This window comes from Sorex fumeus, unplaced genomic scaffold, assembly GCF_029834395.1.
Source record: "Sorex fumeus unplaced genomic scaffold, SorFum_2.1 ptg000054l, whole genome shotgun sequence".
In the NCBI taxonomy this organism is placed as follows: domain Eukaryota; kingdom Metazoa; phylum Chordata; class Mammalia; order Eulipotyphla; family Soricidae; genus Sorex; species Sorex fumeus.
In genome coordinates, this window is record NW_026606111.1 from 1,262,026 (window position 1) to 1,279,527 (window position 17,502).

The window sequence follows — 17,502 nt, forward strand, 5'->3', positions numbered from 1 at the left end:
GCCCTCCCTGCTGTGCAATCGCTCCAACCTGGAAGTTGGTCCCTTTGCCGGTGGAACCGGGGGGGAGGGGAGAGACAGTGTAGACAAACCAAGTAGGTCATGTTAAGTCTTGCTTACACACGGCATAACCAGTCAGATAACAAAAACAGCAAAGGCGGAAATGGACCAAAAAGCATAAATATAGGCCCCCTGCACTGAGGGGTGGGGGAGGAGGGTTAGGTCCCGCAGACGCTGTGAAAGGCCCCCACAGGAGGCAACCTCACAGATGGAGGCAAAAAGGAAACGACTGAAAACGGCAGCGGGTGCAGACAGAGGCTTCACAGCTGCACCTAGAGAGGAAGAGACTCTGGCTGGGCCCGGGGTGAACGTCACCCACCAGCAGGAAACTCACAGTGAGAGGCCAAGGGACAAGGGGGACGGCGAGGGGGTGCTGGCTCGGGCTCCGGGCTCCTGTCTGTGGCCACCACCACCAGAAGAAAGGGTCATCATGACACTGAAGGCGCCTGTCACGATGACCTCCCGAGTTGGCCACGGGAGTTAGTCGGAATCCACTCTAATCCCTGCACAAAATCCCGGGGAAATAATACAGGCTGGAGCGTAGCCCACCCCATCAGACTGGGGGTGAAGCTCATCTCAGACTGGGGGTGAAACTCATCGCTGCCAACGCAGCCACTCCTGCGCGCTCACACCCGCGACTGCACCAGGGATCCGTGTCATGCCCGTGACTGCCCAGGGGATTTCGTGTCACATGCCCCGGTGAAGGAAAGCACACGCGCGTCACTCAGGAGAGGGGACTGATGGATTCGGGTAGATTTGCACCCATCTGCGTCAGTTCAGGGGGGCGCATTGCAGCCATGTGCACGGTGTGAGTTATCCTAAGTAGAGCTCCGCGCAAGCAAAACGTGTCATGGGAGAGTCGGAAACGATTCCGCTTTTCTGCAAAGCTCCAAACACGAAACAAAATAACATTAACAGTGGGATACGTGTTGAGAAAATAAACACTTTTTTTTTCTGTAAGCAAGGGAGTGTAGACCCAAGGATGGGGTGCAGGTTGCGGGGTGACTAAGGACAGTCGGGTTCAGGAGAAAAACATTTCCAGCCCGGGTGGTCCTGAAAGCAAACTTCTATCTGGGTCCAGCAGTGTCAACCCTGAGGGTCTGACTGGGCTCTGGGTCCTGGGCTCCCTTCTCTTCCCGCTGGCTATCACATCTGATTTTCTGCATTTTTAAGAATCCAACCAAAGCCCAGGGGAAGTCGGCATGAGGGCAGGAAAGCCCCAGGACACGCAGGGACACTGGGCATCTTGCCAAACCTTTCTTGCCTAGACCCCAACCTTGAGGTCTGTCGGCCTGGGCCTCATGCCGACTGGCTGAATGATCAGTGGGAATCGGGTTCGGGGCAATTTCCTGCCTCCTCTGGCCCCTGTTCTGTCATATGAGCACAGGACAAACAAACAAAGGAAACCGGTTTGCTGATGGCTTCAGCTGAGTCACCGACCTCCTGACTGAAATGCGGATAGAATTCCTGGAGCCGTGCCGTGCAGTGGCCAGGTCTGTGGGGGCATCTGGAAAGGGCCCTTGTCCCCAGTCCTGCCCCTCCTGTTCAAAAGCGCTGAAGGGCATTTCTGAGTGTGTGGAGATAACTCGGGGTGCTTCTGAGTGTGTCCATGACGGCGCCTGTCCACTGAGAGACGCGGGAGGGTCTCACGTTCTCTCTCTGCTTTGCTCGCGATGCGCCGACGGCTGGATATCTGCGTCACGGCGCACACCCTCCTGCCTCCTCCTCGGGAAAGCTGCAGCTACAACCATCTTCCTCTTGGGAGGTGTGGACTGGACTCAGGAAGGCTGGAAGCAAAGCAAAAGGCACTGGGCTCTGGGGCTGGAGCATCACACAGCGGGGAGAGAGTCTGTCCTGCTCACTGCCAGCCCCAGTTCGATCCCCGGCACCCCATGGGGTTCCCCAAGCCTGGCCAGGACAGATCCCTGAGCGCAGAGCCAGAAGTAAGCCCTGAGCACAGCCAGATGTGTTCCCAAGACAAAATCAACGATTAGTTCAAAAGTCACTGAGTTCTAGGGCTGGAGCGATAACATAGCAGGGAGAGCGTTTGCCTTGCACACGGCTGACCCAGGTTCGATTCCCAGCATCCCATAGGGTCCCCTGAGCACAGCCAGGAGTAATTCTTGAGTGCATGAGCCAGGAGGAATCCCTGAGCACCTCTTGAGTGTGACCCAAAAAGAATAAAAAAAGTCACTGTGTTCTGACTTGCTTTGCCCATTTCACATCTGCTGGCTGGGTCCCTGCCTGAGGATATGGCTAAGCCACAAGGTCCCCTGTAGCAAGATCACCCCCCCATGCCCCCCACCACGACAGGCCAATTCAAATCTGTACTTTTACTCAGAATGACTTTTTGGGGGCCGTGGGGGAGCCACGCCCGGCAGTGCTCAGGGGACCGTGCGATGCTGGGGATCAAGCCCAGGCACCCCGTCTGCAAAGCCTCCCTCAGCCCCGGAGACAGCGCCCGTCCAGGTTTTGGTTTTTGTTTGTTTTTTTTTTCTTTTTGGGTCACACCCAGCGGTGCACAGGGGATACCCTGGCTCTGTACTCAGGAATCACCCCTGGCGGTGCTCACCCTATGGAATGCTGGGAATCGAACCCGGGTCGGCTGCGTGCAAGACAAATGCCCTACACGCTGTGCTATTGCTCCAGTCCCCAGGTTATTTTAAGAATTCTTTTCACCAACTCTTTGTATTGGTCCTCTAGTTTCTTTATTTTCCACGAGAGTTAACAAGTCTTGGTCGTGAATCACTCTAACCACAGAATTAGTCACGTCCCAGTAGAGTTTTGACCCTGCATGTAATTGAGTCTGAAGATGACTTATGCTAAGTGTGGGACTGTCTTTTGAATGAAATGCTGACGGCGACACGATTCTAAGGACGTGCCCAGGACTCTCTCATCTACTAGTAAATAAAGGACTAAAGAATTCCTCGGTTTCTGGTTCTTTGAACATCGATTTTTTTTTTGAGGAGAGGCAGGAGTTTGGGCTCCACCTGGCAATACTCGGGTGACTCCTGGCCCTGCAGTCAGGTATCACTCCCAACACTGCTCAAGGGCTCATATGGGATGCCAGGATCGAACCCGGGTCAGTTGCATTTAAGACAAACGCCCTACCCATTATGCTATCTCTCCGGCCCTCTGGTTCTTTATATATGTTAATGTGAAAACTCTGTGTACCCACTGGGCACCACTCAATCCAAAACAGTATTTTTGTTTTGTTTTGGTGGGCGGGTCATACCCAGTAGTGCTCAGGGGCTACTCCTGGCCTGGGGGTCACTCTGGGTGGTGCTAGAGGAAGCCAGGTCGTGCTCAAGCCCCAGCCTCCTGCAGACAAGTCCACTCCATCTCTTCAGCCCCCCGGAACAATATTTTTGTAGTCTGACAAAGAAAAAGGCCCTTCCTAAATTTTATGTGTGGTTTCTATTATAAATAAATAAATAAAACCCAAAATCCAACATCCAATACGAGCTCCAAGCTGCTCATGAAAAACTGGCCAGATATTGAAATACCAAGGTGGGATCTTACTTTAGAAATGGCATCAAGGATCAGTTTTAGAAAGAAAATGTGGGGGCCTGGGAGAGGGTTGGTAGGTCAGGGGCCTGCACGACCTCTGGGCCCCGCTTGCATGATCACGCCTGCCCTGAAAGTCACAGGTTAGCAGCGCTCGTGAGCAAGGCAGCAGAAACTGTTCTAGAACGGCAGAAGGAGGATTCAGCAATATCTGAAAAGAGACACTGACAAAAAACTCATCACAATACTACAGAAATCCAGACCGAGTAGTGTCAGCAGAAAACAAACCACAGAGGTTACGGGGACAGAAGAAAGAGACAGAAATAATTTCCACACAAGTCAACTGATTTTCGACAGATGAGAGAGCAATTCAGGGGAAGGTGGATCTCCTTCCAACTGATGCTGCCGGAGCAATTGAACATCTAGAGGCAGAAAAAAATAAAAACATCAAACACAAAAAATCTTGATCCACACCCCTCATGTCTGTAAATTAAAAAAAAAAATGTAGATGTGTGGGGCCGGAGCAATAGTACAGCGGGTAGGGCGTTTGCCTTGCATGCAGCCGACCTGGGTTCGATCCCCAGCATCCCATATGGTCCCCCAAGCATTGAGAAGGGTAATTCCTGAGTGCAGAGCCAGGAGTAATCCCTAAGCATCATTGGGTGTGACCCCCCCAAAAAACCAAAAAAACAAAAAAAAAGATATGGGCTGGAGCAATAGCACAGTGGATAGGGCGTTTGCCTTGAACACAGCCAACCCAGGTTCAATTACCAGCATTCCATATGGTCCCCCGAGCACTGCCAGGAGTAATCCCTGAGTGCATGAACCAGGAGTAACCCCTGTGCATTGCTGGGTATGACCCAAAAAAAGTAGATGTAAACATTTTCACCGACCCTCTCCTTTCTAAATGTAGACATTTAGAAGAGAACCACTGGGGAGAATCTAAATCTTCTTGACTTAGGAACTCGTAAATTAAGAATTAACAAATTGGATCTCATTTAAATTAAAAAAAAAAAAACACACCTTTTCTCTGAAGAAAACTCAGTGGCAAGGGCGAGGGTGGGAAGACCTGCTCTCCACTGGGAGGAAGAGATTCACAGACCACAGATCTGACCAGGCCCCAGATGGAGGAGCTGTTGAGAACATTCTGCGGTTGGTCCAGACACCGACTAGCAATTCCTTTCGGAAAGAGGTAAAAGACACAGGGAGATGCAGGCCATGGAGGCAGATGGAAAATTCGTGCAAAAATAAGCACCTTTTAACAGCGAGGAAGAGGCGGCAAGAGGCCAGATTAAAGGAGGTACTATTGAATGACAATGTGTGACTCTAGACACGCTGGCGGAGAAACAAGGTCCGTCCTGCAACACTGGTGGACACTGAAGGATACAACCCCATCCCGCCCGGGAAAAGATTCGGCAGCTCCTTAAAAAATTCCACATACCCTTAACATCTGACCCGGCCTTGCCCTCGTGGGTGGTTAGCTTAGCAGTGTGAAGACACATCACCCTGTACAGGATTATATTCACAGCGGCTCTCAAGATGCCATCATCAATGGGTCAAAGGTGAAAGGTGAAAGGAACATGGAGCTCGAGAACCATAACAACCTAACAATTCCCGCAGACAGACTGGGACACGGGCATGAGCCACGTGGGCTGAGTCGCTCTGAGCTCACACTCCTGAAATGCCATCAGAGAGATGGAAGACAGATTGGGAGTCGGGGGGAGAGGGGGAGGAGGGGTTGACACGGCAGTGGGAGGATCTGGACGTGGAGAAGTGTCAGACAGCTATGCAGAGCGCGTGCCAAGAGCCAAGCCCTTGGTTTGCATCTTATGCCATAGCTGTACTGTGGAAAACAGAGAATTTCCACATGAGATTTTTCCCTCCTATTCTTTGCAACTTCCTGTTGATCTATAGGTATTTCAAAATTTAGTGTACCGAGCGGGCGAGATACTCTCGGTAGCTTGCCGGGCTCTCCGAGAGGGGCGGAGGAATCAAACCCGGTTTGGCCAGGCTGGCCACGTGCAAGGCAAATGCCCTACCTGCTGTGCTATCGCTCCAGCTACCTGTGACGTATTTAATATGCCAAACACAGTAACAAGTCTCACAATGTTACTGGGCCCGCTCGAGCAAATTGATGAACAACGGGAGGACAGTGACAGTGACAGTGTACAGAGAGTATAGTGCCCGCATGGCAAAGCCTGGCAAGCTAACTGTGATGTATTCGATATGCCAAAAACAGTAACAAGTCTCACAATGCAGACATTACTGGTGCCCACTCAAGCAAACTGATGAACAATGGGAGGACAGTGCAGTGCTACAGTGTTTTTTAAAAAATTTTTAATATTTTTTGTTTTGGTGTCACACCGAGCAATGCTCAGGGGTTACTCCTGTCTCTGCACTCAGGAATTATCCTGGCACTGCTCAGATGACCACATGGGATGCCGGGGATTGAACCTGGGTCAGCCATGAACAAGGCAAGTGCCCTACCTGCTATACTATCTCTTCGTCCCCTAAAAGGTTATTTTTCAGGGAGAAGCGTTTTTGGTTTTATGGGGGTTTTTTTATTTTGTTTCTTTGATGCTCAGGAGTTACTTCTAGCTCTGTGTTCAGTAATCACTCCTGGCAGTGCTTGGGGACCACATCAGCAGATACCGGAGCTGGAACCCTGGTTAGCTCCATATGAGGCAAACGCCTTCCCCATTATGCTATCTTACCCTTACAATGTCTTTTTGGTGATTAAAAAATTTTAAAGTTGATTAGATCTCTATGGTAATTCAACAACTACTCATTGAAACACTGGAAAATTGGTTTCAAAAGCATTTGGGGAGGGTCTGAGGCCCACACCTAACAATTCTCAGCCAGCCAGACAGTCCCGTGTGAGGCTGGAGGGTCCAGGCAGCACTGGGCACTTCCAGGCCAGCACCCAGCCAATGCCTGGGGGCCCATGCTGTGTCGGAGATCAACCCTGGATCAGGCAGATGTGGGGCACACCCCTAAACCCCTAGATTCCTGTCTCCCTGACCCTGGCAAAACAGTTACAGAGGACTTTATTGTCACTGGGAATAATGAAGGGAAGATGATGCTTTAAATCAGAGATTTGAGGCTGGAGCAATAGCACAGTGGGTAGGGCATTTGCCTGGCACATGGCTGACCCGGGTTCAATTTCCAGCATCCCATATGGCCCCCTGAGGGGGCTGGAGAGATAGCACAGCGGGTAGGGCATTTGCCTTGCACGTGGCTGACCCAGGTTCGATTCCCAGCATCCCATATGGTCCCCTGAGCACCGCCAGGAGTAACTCCTGAATGCAGAGCCAGGAGTAACCCCTGTGCATCGCCAGGTGTGACCCCAAAAGAAATAAATAAAAAATAAAAATTCTCCATATGGTACCCTGAGCACCTGCAGGAGTAATTCCTGAATGCAGAGCCAGGAGTAACCCCTGAGCATCGCCGGGTGTGACAAAAAAAAAAAAAAAAAGATTTAAGTGTGAGTTCAGTGATTTGAATCAGAGGTTGACCTCAAAAGCAGAACTGAGGGGGGAACCACAGCGTGGAGAAAGATAAATGTATGAACTTGATTAACAGACTCGAGAAGGCGAAGAGAATCACCGGGAAAGAGAATCTTCTGAAAAGAAACACAAAGGCCGCCCGCGGGCCAGTTGCATCCTGACCGGAGTCTCTCAGGGATGCTGAGAAAATCGACTTGGAACCAGTCCAAGACGGGGTCCTCGACCTCTGCCCAGGCACCAGGGTGGGCAGCAGAGGGAGCGAGGGGAACTTTCCACGCTGCAGGGGACACTCCGTGACCAGTTTGGAAAGCGGTAGATGTGCCGGGCCTGTGGCCATGCCCCTCACGGCGCCAGCCGCACCACGCTCACTCTGTTCACACAGAAATGCCAACTGGGGCTTGTGACCCAAGGTGTACAAGAGAAAATGATTCACGTGTCTTAGTCTAGAAGTTTCCAGAGCTCCATCTGCATTGGGTAACTAGCCTTTGCCGGAGTCAGGGCAGAGAATACTCAGTGTCAGAGCAAAGGGAAGAGGGATGTGGGGGGTGGGGGGAAGAGGGGGACACACCGAAATGACAAGTCTGAGGAGGAAAAGAGTCTAATGGGGGAAGACAGCTCAGCAGAGATCACTGGGTTCAATCCCCACCACCACGGGGTGCCGGCATGGCCTCTGAGCACCAAACTGGGAGCATAGCTGGTGTGCTCAGACCAAGGAAACTGGGGAACAAGGAGCAGACAGGGTCCTTTAAATGGTGTTGTTGAGTGGCGGAGCCATCAACAGTGACTAGGACAAGGCACTGTGACCCGCTGAAGGAGGTCGGCTGTGCAGGGGTGCTGGGAGGTGGGGAGGGGTTTCCCATGCAGCAGCTGCTGCAAGGGTTTCTGGGAACAGACGCCCCGTTTCCTGACCCTGCGAGGGGTCGTTTGACAACAATTCATCAAACTCCACATGGCTGCATTTTCCGGTTTTCTTGTGCCTTCTAGCGAGCTCTGAGCTAATACAGGGACATGGAGGGACAGGGCTGTCCTCACCTTCCTCCAGCTCCAGAGACTGTGGTTGCTCACATGCCTGTGTCTGTCCTGGGCCCCCACCCCGGCCCCCCGAATCTATTTTTAACATCCCCAAATAGACACTCGCTCTCTTGGGCCCTCGCGTGGATGACGGGGCTGTCCCAGGGCGAGGCCCATGGCGAGGCTGTTAGGGACATGCTGTCCTCCAGAGAGATCAGAGCAGGGCACCATGTTCTGGTGCAGTTCCAAACAAGTCCGCACGCTCGCCCGAGCTCAGTTTGCCTGCAGAGCCTTTCTGAGAGAGGAACTGTCTTTTGGGTTTTTTTTTGTTTGTTTGCTTGCTTGCTTGCTTTTTGGGTCACACCTGGTGATGCTCAGGGGTTCTTCCTGGCTCTGCACTCAGGAATTACTCCTGATGGTGCTCAGGGGACCATATGGGATGCTGGGGATCGACTGTACTATCTCTCGGGCCCCAGGAATTGTCTTTTTGAACAACGATCTTCGGCACCTTCATGGCTGAGCAAATGACAGACATCTCCTGGAAGCCACATCAGGGCTCTGATGCCCGTTGTATGTAGCTTCCCTCTCCTGACACACACACACACACACACACACACACACACACACACACAGATTCAGACATACAGAGATACAAACAGACACATACAAGCCTACACAGAGACACATAAGAGACACACAGACACACACACTCTCAGATACACACCTAGACACACAAATACACACACACTTCCCTGAGCCCATATTACTTCCACTGCCATATATCCGAGCTCCCGCTTTCTCCAGACCGGCCGCTGCCCTTTGGGGCTGGCTAACTTGTCCTGGACATTGCCGGCTGCCCAGTCACTTCTCTGATGACTCACAACTCACGGGAGCAGGTACTCCCGCCTGGCCCCTGGCCCCCATGCCATGCAACTTGTCACACGTCTGCTCAGGTACAAATCTCTGGGCAGCCCCAGTCCACACTCACGGCGTTCCCAGAACTTAACATTCTCTCCTGGGGAGGGGCTGGAGAGCGAGCACTGAGCTTCAGGCGTTGGCCTTGCATGTGACAGGTCCCCGTTCAATCCCCGGCACCACAGAGGGTACCCAGAGCTGCCAGGAGTGATGCCCACACACAGAGCCAGGAGTCCCCTTGCGCACCGCTGGTGTGGCCGACACCCTGTCCCTCTTCCCTCTCACCAGAACGTGCTGCCTGGGTGTTTGGGGAGACTTACGCTGTTTGAGCAGGTACAAGAATTTCTTCCTGCCGCGTCTGACCATGGAGAGGCGGAGCGTGAGGACGAACGCCAGGATGATGACTGCCGTGGACATCAGCAGGAGGAGGACAATGAGGAACTGGGGGATGTGGCCTGCAGGGAACCATGGGCGGGTGGGTTTCCAGGCCAAGGCGAGAGGAGAAGCCGCCTGCGTGTCCAGCCGCTGGCTTAGGGCAGCAGAATCCAAGCAAGACGAAACAGGCGCCAAAGCGACAGTACATTGGGGAAGGCGTCTGCCTTGCATGCAGCAGACCCGGGTTGGATCCCTGACACCCCATATGGTCCTCTGAGCCCCACCAGGAGTGATCCCTGAGCACAGAGCCAAGAGCAAGCCCTGAGCACTGTCGGGTGTGCCCCCCAAACTAACAACAGACTTTCCCTAAAGGTTAATGAAAATGAAGTGGTTTGGCCTCTGGGGTACATTGGGGTATCTTGATCCCCTTCACTGGGACATCATGTTCCCTGCAGGCTGACAGATGTGTCTCACACTTGAAAACAGACGCGGGGAACCCTCGTGGGTCCTGAGAAGGCAGGGGGCTGCTGCAGGTGCCCACAGTAGGCTGATCAGGAGGCACCGGGCACATCCCCTCTCCAGCAAGACGGCCAGCCCCACAGCCCAGCTACCTGGTGCTCCAGCAGACGTGAGCCTGGTGGTGGACAGTGACACCGGTGAGGAGTCTGCCAAGTCCGGGCCACACACTGCATCCCTGTCCTTCGATCCAGCGACCAGCACAGGCTTTCCAGCCGAAGAACAGCTGAGGAGGTCACGGGAAGGGGTTCACATGATTAACAGAGGTGCAACACGCTGACCCAAACACTGTTATAGTGGCTAAGAGCCTGCCGCGAGGCCTGGGGTGCAGGGAAGACTCAGAATCCAGGACGCCCTCCCTGACGGCCTGCCCTGTGCCCCGATGGCACCATCAGCCCCAGTCTGCCCAGCTAGCCGGGCGCTCTTCCTTCCGAGGATAGTGCCCGGGCCAGCTTAATCCAGGTGGCCTCACCTGGTCTTTCTCTTGCTCCCTGCTTCTGAAGCTTCAGGGATCATGTGTGGCACACGCAAAGGTAGACAGCTCAGCCTCAAGTTTAGGACTCTGCCCCCATGAGGTGAGGCCTGGGCTTGGGCTCTGGCGCTGCCACTTTGCAGAGTGTCTTGAGGGCGCATTGGGAAACCTCTGTAAGCCTCAGTTTGGTCCATGAAGTCGGTCCTTCGCAGAGGGACCGACTTCATGGCCCAAAGCAACAGCCTCAGCTCTGCACCGCCTGGGCTGAGCTCTTGCCCAGTCAGGAGCAGTTGTTCATCCTCATGCCATCTTTGCCAGCGTTCCCACCAGCACGATCACTGTTGTGGGCATATGAGCATCACCCCGGTATCAGCAGCAACTTAACATCATCATTAATTATCAATGTCATCATTATTGCCCTCTGCTGGTCACTGCTATTATTACATCATCACGGTGGCTATCACCACCGTAAGAGACATCATCGCCTTCACTGCCCCGTCCTCATCACCATCCTCGTGACCATTATTATCCTTATCACATCATTGTCACCAGCGTCACTGCCATCAGGACCAATACCATCCGCCCCCACGATCACCTACAACACCATCACCACCACCCCATCCTTTTCTTCTGTCCCTGTAGTCCTCCCAAACTAACCTATTATTACAAAGTCCAGTTTGATATTTTCTGTGCACTCACTTGACTGTTCAAAAGCATGTGTGTTAAAAGGGCTTAAGAAAAAAAGCTTTCAAACCAAGACTTTCATAAAAGATAACTAAAATCTCGATGTAAAAGAAAAAGAATAGGGGGCTGGAGTGATAGCTAGCACAGCAGGTAGGGCGTTTGCCTTGCACGCAGCTGACCCGGGTTCAATTCCCAGTATCCCATATGGTCCCCCAGGCACGGCCAGGAGTGATTCCTGAGTGCATGAACCAGGAGTAACCCTTGTGCATCGCTGGATGTGAACCAAAAAAGCAAAAAAAAAAAAAATGTTGCTGGTAAAATCAAATTCTTAAAAAGAAATCCTTCAAAACACAGTCATAAACTTTCATCATTAGTGTCAGGAGATGCGTGTGACTTCCAATTTGCTTTGTCAAGTCTCAAAACGTTTGCTCTTTGGGCAGGGAGGAGGGGGTTGGGGGGGACGGTGCTAGCTATGGCAGGGCAGAGACCCTGGACATCCAGCTCTTGTCATCGGCCACACTTGGAGCAGGGCTGGTCCAGATCAGGGAAAGGGAACATTCCCGTGTGTACCGACAACTGTTTTCCTGCCTATCATGATGACCTTTGTCCAGGTACACGTTCTGTTTGGGGGAACAGGAAGCATCCTTTACCTCCCCCGGGGTACCTCTCAATAAGGCAGGCTCAGGGATGAGAGAAAGAAGGAGCAGAGAAGAGATGAGCTGGAAGGAAGCAGAAGTTCCATGGCTGAGAGTGACTCAGCTCCTGCCACCTCTGAGAGACGCTCGGGTATAATTTGTGGGGGAAGATATCTACTTTGGGGATCAAACCACTATTTCCCTGGGCTGGACCCACTCTGCCTCTTCGGCAGTGATTTATTCTGGCCAGTCGGTGGGTTTTAAGAAGCATCTAGGACAACACTGCTTGTCTTTGAAAAGTTTGACCCCAGCCTTTGTCCCCTTAAGCAGCAAGAGTCCTACGTACTCTGTCCAGGCTCTGCAGGCGCCACGCTCCTCATCGTAAAATGTCCCAAAGGCACAGTCCTTACAACCTTGTAAAAAAAAAATAAGATGAAAGCAACCATTTCAAAGGCAGCATTTTCAGGAATTGTCACTTTCCCTGATGAACTCAGTCACAAAGTCGTGTCCAATTAGGGAGATTATTCGACATTCTTGAAACCCAGTCCCAAGCTGACTGGGCATAAATGATCTTAACCCTCCATGGAGTGTTGAAGGTCAGTGCAGACCGCTGGGAAGTACGGAATGCTACTGGGGTTTCAAGCGATTTCCATTGACTGGGAAAATAATCTTGTCAATATCATATGCTTGATTTATTGGTCCATTACTTGTTATGTTAGCTTCTACAATCTCTCTTTTCCTTTATAGTCAAAGCCCCGAGGCCACTGCTGATGACCTGTGTGCAGATCACACACACACACACACACACACACACACACACACACACACACACACACAAACAACCATCTTGAGAAGCCCACTCACCCTCTTGGGTTAATTGTTGTCCTTCTTCACAATCCTGTTTACACTGGGTGCATCCGGCGTCCACACAGCTGAAGCCCGGCACACACTCACACTCTGTGTTGCTGGTTTTAGAGCAAGGCTTCTTGGTCCTGAAGACACCTGCAAGGTTCCCCGTGTTCCCTTACCCCGGGCCCTCCAGACCCTGGGTAACAACTTCTGTTTGGCACTAGAGGCCAGAACCACTCTCCTCAGCGAATCCCTACTTGGGGAGAGAGCCAAGGTGCTGAGTCTCTCCGGAAGACTAACTCACTCATTCTCAGTTCACTAGGGAACACCTGCTCCCATGTCAAGTGACCGTTTCCTCTCATCATTAGAACAGACCAGCCCCAGGGCCGGGAGCTAGGCCAGTCGTCGGGGGACAGGCCTAGCATGCGCTTGATCTTGGTCCGAGTCTTGGCACCACATGGTCCCCGAAAGCTTGCTGGGTATACACCTGAAGGCCCCCAACACCACTGTGTGTGGTTCTTGGAGTCCCTTGGCACTGGTGGGCAGCCTGGGTGCCCCTTGGCACAGCAGGATCTGGGCAGTATTGCACCACCAGTCCATGTGGCAGAGGATTGCCCAGGGGGCTCCCAGAGCCTCCTGAGCACCCCATGGGTCCCATCCCTACCGCCAAATAAAATTCAACTTACCAGTTACTGTTGTTATAGGAAATTTCTTCCCTTGGATGGGATTAAAGAGGAATTTTGGGGGTTGTTTATTTTTTTTTTCGAGTGGGGGCACACCCTTCAGTGCTCAGGGCTTACTCCAGACTCTGCACTCAGCGGGGATGGAATCCAGGTCAGTCGCGTGCAAGACCAGCGCCCTCCCCACTGTACTATCTCTGCCGCCCCCAAAGGAAGCTCTCGCTTGACACATGCCATATGGAATAGAGAATGTGTACTAAGGAACCTAGCTTGGATCTGGACCAAGCCCACCTGGAATTCATACCTTCACATTTTCTGCATATGTCACAGGCCTTTTGTCCACTTTTGCTGGAGAAACTGTTTGGAGGACAGAGGAAGCAAGTCTGATTTGCAGCTTTCCCACAGAAAGTACCTGAGGAGGACAGACAAGAGCTGGGCACTTGACAGTGGACAATCAGCATTTCAAGCATTAGGATGAGAGAGAAAATGAGAGCAGACAACAGCGAGTCCATTCCTAGATGCCACCGCACTAGACTTTTGTTTTAAAAGTCTGAAAAGGCTCCATTGGCAAAATTGCCCTACGAGGGTCTCCACTGGCAAGACTGCACCAAGCATCATTACTCCCTTGGAGATGGCAGGGATGCATCGCTCAGTAGATCCGCAGGCGAGAAAACGCCTTTGGTTGCCTACAGGACCGACCAGAATGATGTTCTGGGTGCAGCCCTTCATGGGGATGCTTGGGAACGCTTCTTTCTGGCCCCATGCAGTCGCCTGCTACTTCCTTCCTCCTTGCTGTGACCCTGGGGCTCACCCTTCCTGAGACATGGCCACGCGGCCGCGACCCCCCCTCCACCCACATCCGCCCCCCGGCACCCGGGGAGAGCGCCACACTGGCTCCCAGATGGCGCTGGGGCAGGAGAGAGGCTGTGGGCCCCGTCCAGCTGGGAGGGGCCTCCGGAGGGCGAGGCAGATGAATGAGTGAAAGATCACTATTAGGTGATCAGGACCCCACTCTTCCCCCAATGAGATCCAAGGAACCGAGTTTCCATGGATCAGGCACAAGGGTCATTCTTACCAGCTGCACAGGCACTACATGGGTCCGGCAGAGACCTGGTCTTGGTGAGATTCAGGACGAGCAGCACCGTGAGCGCGATATGGGAACAGCCCTTGCCCATGGTGGGATCCGGGGATGGCCCTTGCAAAGCAGGCGCTGATGGGATTTTTAAGTGAAGTCGCTAGTGTCACCAGAGCTGCTCTGTAGAAGAGAAACATTTCTGAAAATGAGGTGGTTTCCAGCTTCCAACCAGTGCTCATACAAACCCCACAAGGTCCTAACCCAGGGATCTTCAGGAGCAAGCGGGGGGGGAGGAGGAGGGGCAGGAGGAGGAGGAGTACTGGAAGGAGGTGGAGGAGCAGGAGGAGGAGGAGTGGGAGGAGGAGTGGAAGGAGAAGGAGGAATGGGAGGAGGAGGAGTGGGGGAGGAGGAGGACAGGAAGGAGGAGTGGGAGGAGGAGTGTGAGGAGAAGCAGCAGGAGGAGTGGAAGGAGGAGGAGCGGGAGGAGGAGGATCAGGAGGAGGAGGAGGACTGGGAGGTGTAGGAGTGGGAGGAGGAGTAGGGGGAGGAGAAGAGGGAATGGGAGGAGAAGAGGGAATGGGAGGAGAAGAGGGAATGGGAGGAGGAGGAGGGATGGGAGGAGGAGGATCGGGGAGGAGGAGAAATGGGAGGAGGAGCGGGAAGAGGACAGGAAGGAGGAGTGGGAGGAGGAGGAATGGGAGGAGGAGGAGTGTGAGGAGAGGAACAGGAGGAGGAGCGGGAGGAGGAGGAGCGGGAGGAGGAGGAGCAGGAGAAAGAGTGGGAGGAGGAGGAGCAGGGGAAGGAGGAGGAAGAACGGGAGGAGGAGGAAGGATGGGAGGAGGAGGATTGGGGAGGAGAAATGGGAGGAGGAGCGGGGAAAAGGACGGGAAGGAGGAGTGGGAGGAGGAGGAATGGGAGGAGGAGGAGTGTGAGGAGAAGGAACAGGAGAAGGAGCAGAAGAAGGAAGAGCGGGAGGAGGAGGAGCAGGAGAAGGAGTGGGAGGAGGAGGAATGGGAGGAGGACTGGGAGGAAGAATGGGAGGAGGAGGAGGAATGGGAGGAGGAATGGGATGAGGAGTGGAGGAGGAGCAGGAGGAGGAGCGGGAGGAGGAGGAATGGGAGGAGGAAGAGGAATGGGAGAAGGAGGAGCGGGAGGAGGAGGAGCATCATGGGAAGGGGCGGTGAAGTCGGACCCTTTAGCCCCTCACAGGTGTGTCTGAATGGAAGCGTGCATTCCCCAACATCTGTTGCAATTCAGACAGGAGAGGAGCAGGATTTGGGAGAGACTTACAGAGATCCTGAGGTCACATCCGGGTATCAGCAAAGCCCGCTCCGGGCCAGCCGTGCCTGCTGAGGGGACGCGTCCCCGCTTCAGAGGCAGATGTGCCCGCGGCTTCCAGCAGCTCTGTCTCCTGCCCAGCCAGGCGATGAGAACCTCCGCACCTCACTCCCGACCAGGCGCTTCTCAAGTCAGCACATCCTCCTAGACGTCAGAGATGAGAGGCGCATAGTAGCCAAGCTAAAGAGCAAAAAGAAAAAATTAACTCTCTAGCCCAGCTCCTCATCTTGATTTACTGGGCTACAAATAACAGTTCTCAGCCAAATGGAGAGACGTCCCCGGCCCACGGGCAGCAAAGCTTCTAGCCTGCCCCAGGGACCCCCCCACCGGCCCCTAACAGACTGACCGTGAGTACCCCGGGCTGGCCGCTGGCTCTGCTGGTCTGTGAGTGGGTTCAAGGTTGCAGGCAAAGCCGGGCCGGACTGACTCACACGGGGGGCGGGGCCTCACGGGAAATCCCCACCCAGAAGTGGTTCGGTTGATCTTTGCCAAAATCCCCTACTCCCCCACTTGATAAAAGCGTTTCTTGGAAGCCATTCTTGGCTGCCAGGCTGAGGAGGAGGGCTAGGGCAGGGGAGGCTGCGTCCGCTGAGGCAGCTGACCACAGGAGAGTTTCAGCCAGACGGGCCAGAGAGCAGGGTCACGCCTCTCCCCAGGAACCCCACACAGTGCCAGGCCAGGGTGCGGGCCCTGCCGCTGGGCGCAGCGGAGGCCCCTGGTTCTTGATGGAACCCCACGCATCACCCCCGCCGCACCTGCTGTGTGATGGAATGAAAACCCAAGAGGGCCAGCTAGCTCCTGCCTCAGTTGCTGGCTGGGAGACCGAGAGGGAGCTTAGGGGCGGGGAGGGGCTTCAGGGGCCTCCTGCTCTGGGGTCCGGTTAAAGTCTCTGGACGCTGTTTAGAAGGTTATTATTTCCCAGACTGTGAAGGGAGAGCTGGAGGAGGGAGAGGAGGAAATGGACGGGAAGGGGAGCAGGAGGAGGAGGAATAGAAGGAGGAGAGATGGAAGTGGTAGAGAAGAGGAGCATGAGGAGGAGAAGGAGGAGGAACAGGAGGAGGAGGAGGAGGAGGAAGAAGATGCTAGGAGCCCTGGAAGCCCTGAGAGACCGGGCACCCCTGGTGCAGGGTGACACGCACACACGTGCTACCCAGGAAAACCCAGGCAGGAAAGTGATTTTCCCGCAGAACTCACGGAGGCCCGTTGTGGGATGGGGGCTGACCAGAGAGCCTTGCTGAGAGCTGCCCACTGCCCACGACACGCTGACGCCTGTCCCAGCCTGGCCTGTGGACATGGCAGAGATGCAGAATCCCCTGCCGGTGTCCCAGAGCTGCCCAGGTGGGCTTGGCGAGGACCCATCCTCCCAGGAACATCTCATCTACCCGCTCATCAGACGTTCAGTGTCCCCGAGTCCAGTGCTCGAGATTCCAGGGCCAGAGAGAGCTCAGCAGGGGGGGTGTTTGCCTTTCCCATGGTCACCTCGGGGTCAGTCCCTGGTAACCCATACTGAGCTCCATCAGGAATGATCCCTGAGCGCCAGCTGATGTGGCACCCCAAACTGAAAACGTCTGTGTCCCAGCCTGTCCCAGAAGATGCCAAGACTTGGAGCCCCGAGTTGACTGGGAAAGAACCGGGCGGACTGACAGGGAACAGGGCGGCAGAGGGTCACCCATAGGTGAGGCAGGCCCGTTGGCTGAACTGTCCTCCTCCCACAAGCGTGGTGATGTCCCCACCTTGGTCCTAATTCGCAGTGCAGGGAGATGCCTGGTGGGGTTCGGGGGTTCAGGGTTTGGCGGTCATACCTCCAATTACAGGTGCTGTCAAGTATGTTCTGTGGTGGCAGGGTCCTCACCACAGTCACCAAGACAAGCCCATCGTTGGC

The 17,502-nt window shown here is 53.9% G+C and overlaps 1 protein-coding gene across 1 annotated transcript; it reads right to left on the bottom strand.

The window, feature by feature from the left end:
• Positions 1 to 980: 980 nt before the first annotated feature.
• TNFRSF9 (TNF receptor superfamily member 9) lies at positions 981 to 16,077 on the bottom strand. Its single transcript, XM_056125186.1, has 9 exons — positions 15,967 to 16,077; positions 15,573 to 15,800; positions 14,283 to 14,462; positions 13,512 to 13,619; positions 12,543 to 12,680; positions 12,025 to 12,091; positions 9,983 to 10,113; positions 9,317 to 9,451; positions 981 to 1,844 (listed from the first exon to the last, which is right to left on the bottom strand). The coding sequence occupies exons 3-9, from the start codon at positions 14,380 to 14,382 to the stop codon at positions 1,756 to 1,758; spliced, it is 768 nt and encodes a 255-aa protein (XP_055981161.1). The 5' UTR covers positions 14,383 to 14,462; positions 15,573 to 15,800; positions 15,967 to 16,077; the 3' UTR covers positions 981 to 1,755.
• Between the last annotated feature and the right edge of the window lie 1,425 nt (positions 16,078 to 17,502).

Coding starts and splice junctions, on each gene's coding strand:
- TNFRSF9 (XM_056125186.1), bottom strand. CDS start 14,382: ATGGGCAAGGGCTGTTCCCATATCGCGCTCACGGTGCTGCTCGTCCTG. Junction 10,114..12,024: donor GCCTGCAGAGCCTGGACAGA/GTACGTAGGACT, acceptor TGACCTCCTCAG/CTGTTCTTCGGCTGGAAAGC. Junction 9,452..9,982: donor CACGTCTGCTGGAGCACCAG/GTAGCTGGGCTG, acceptor GGTTCCCTGCAG/GCCACATCCCCCAGTTCCTC.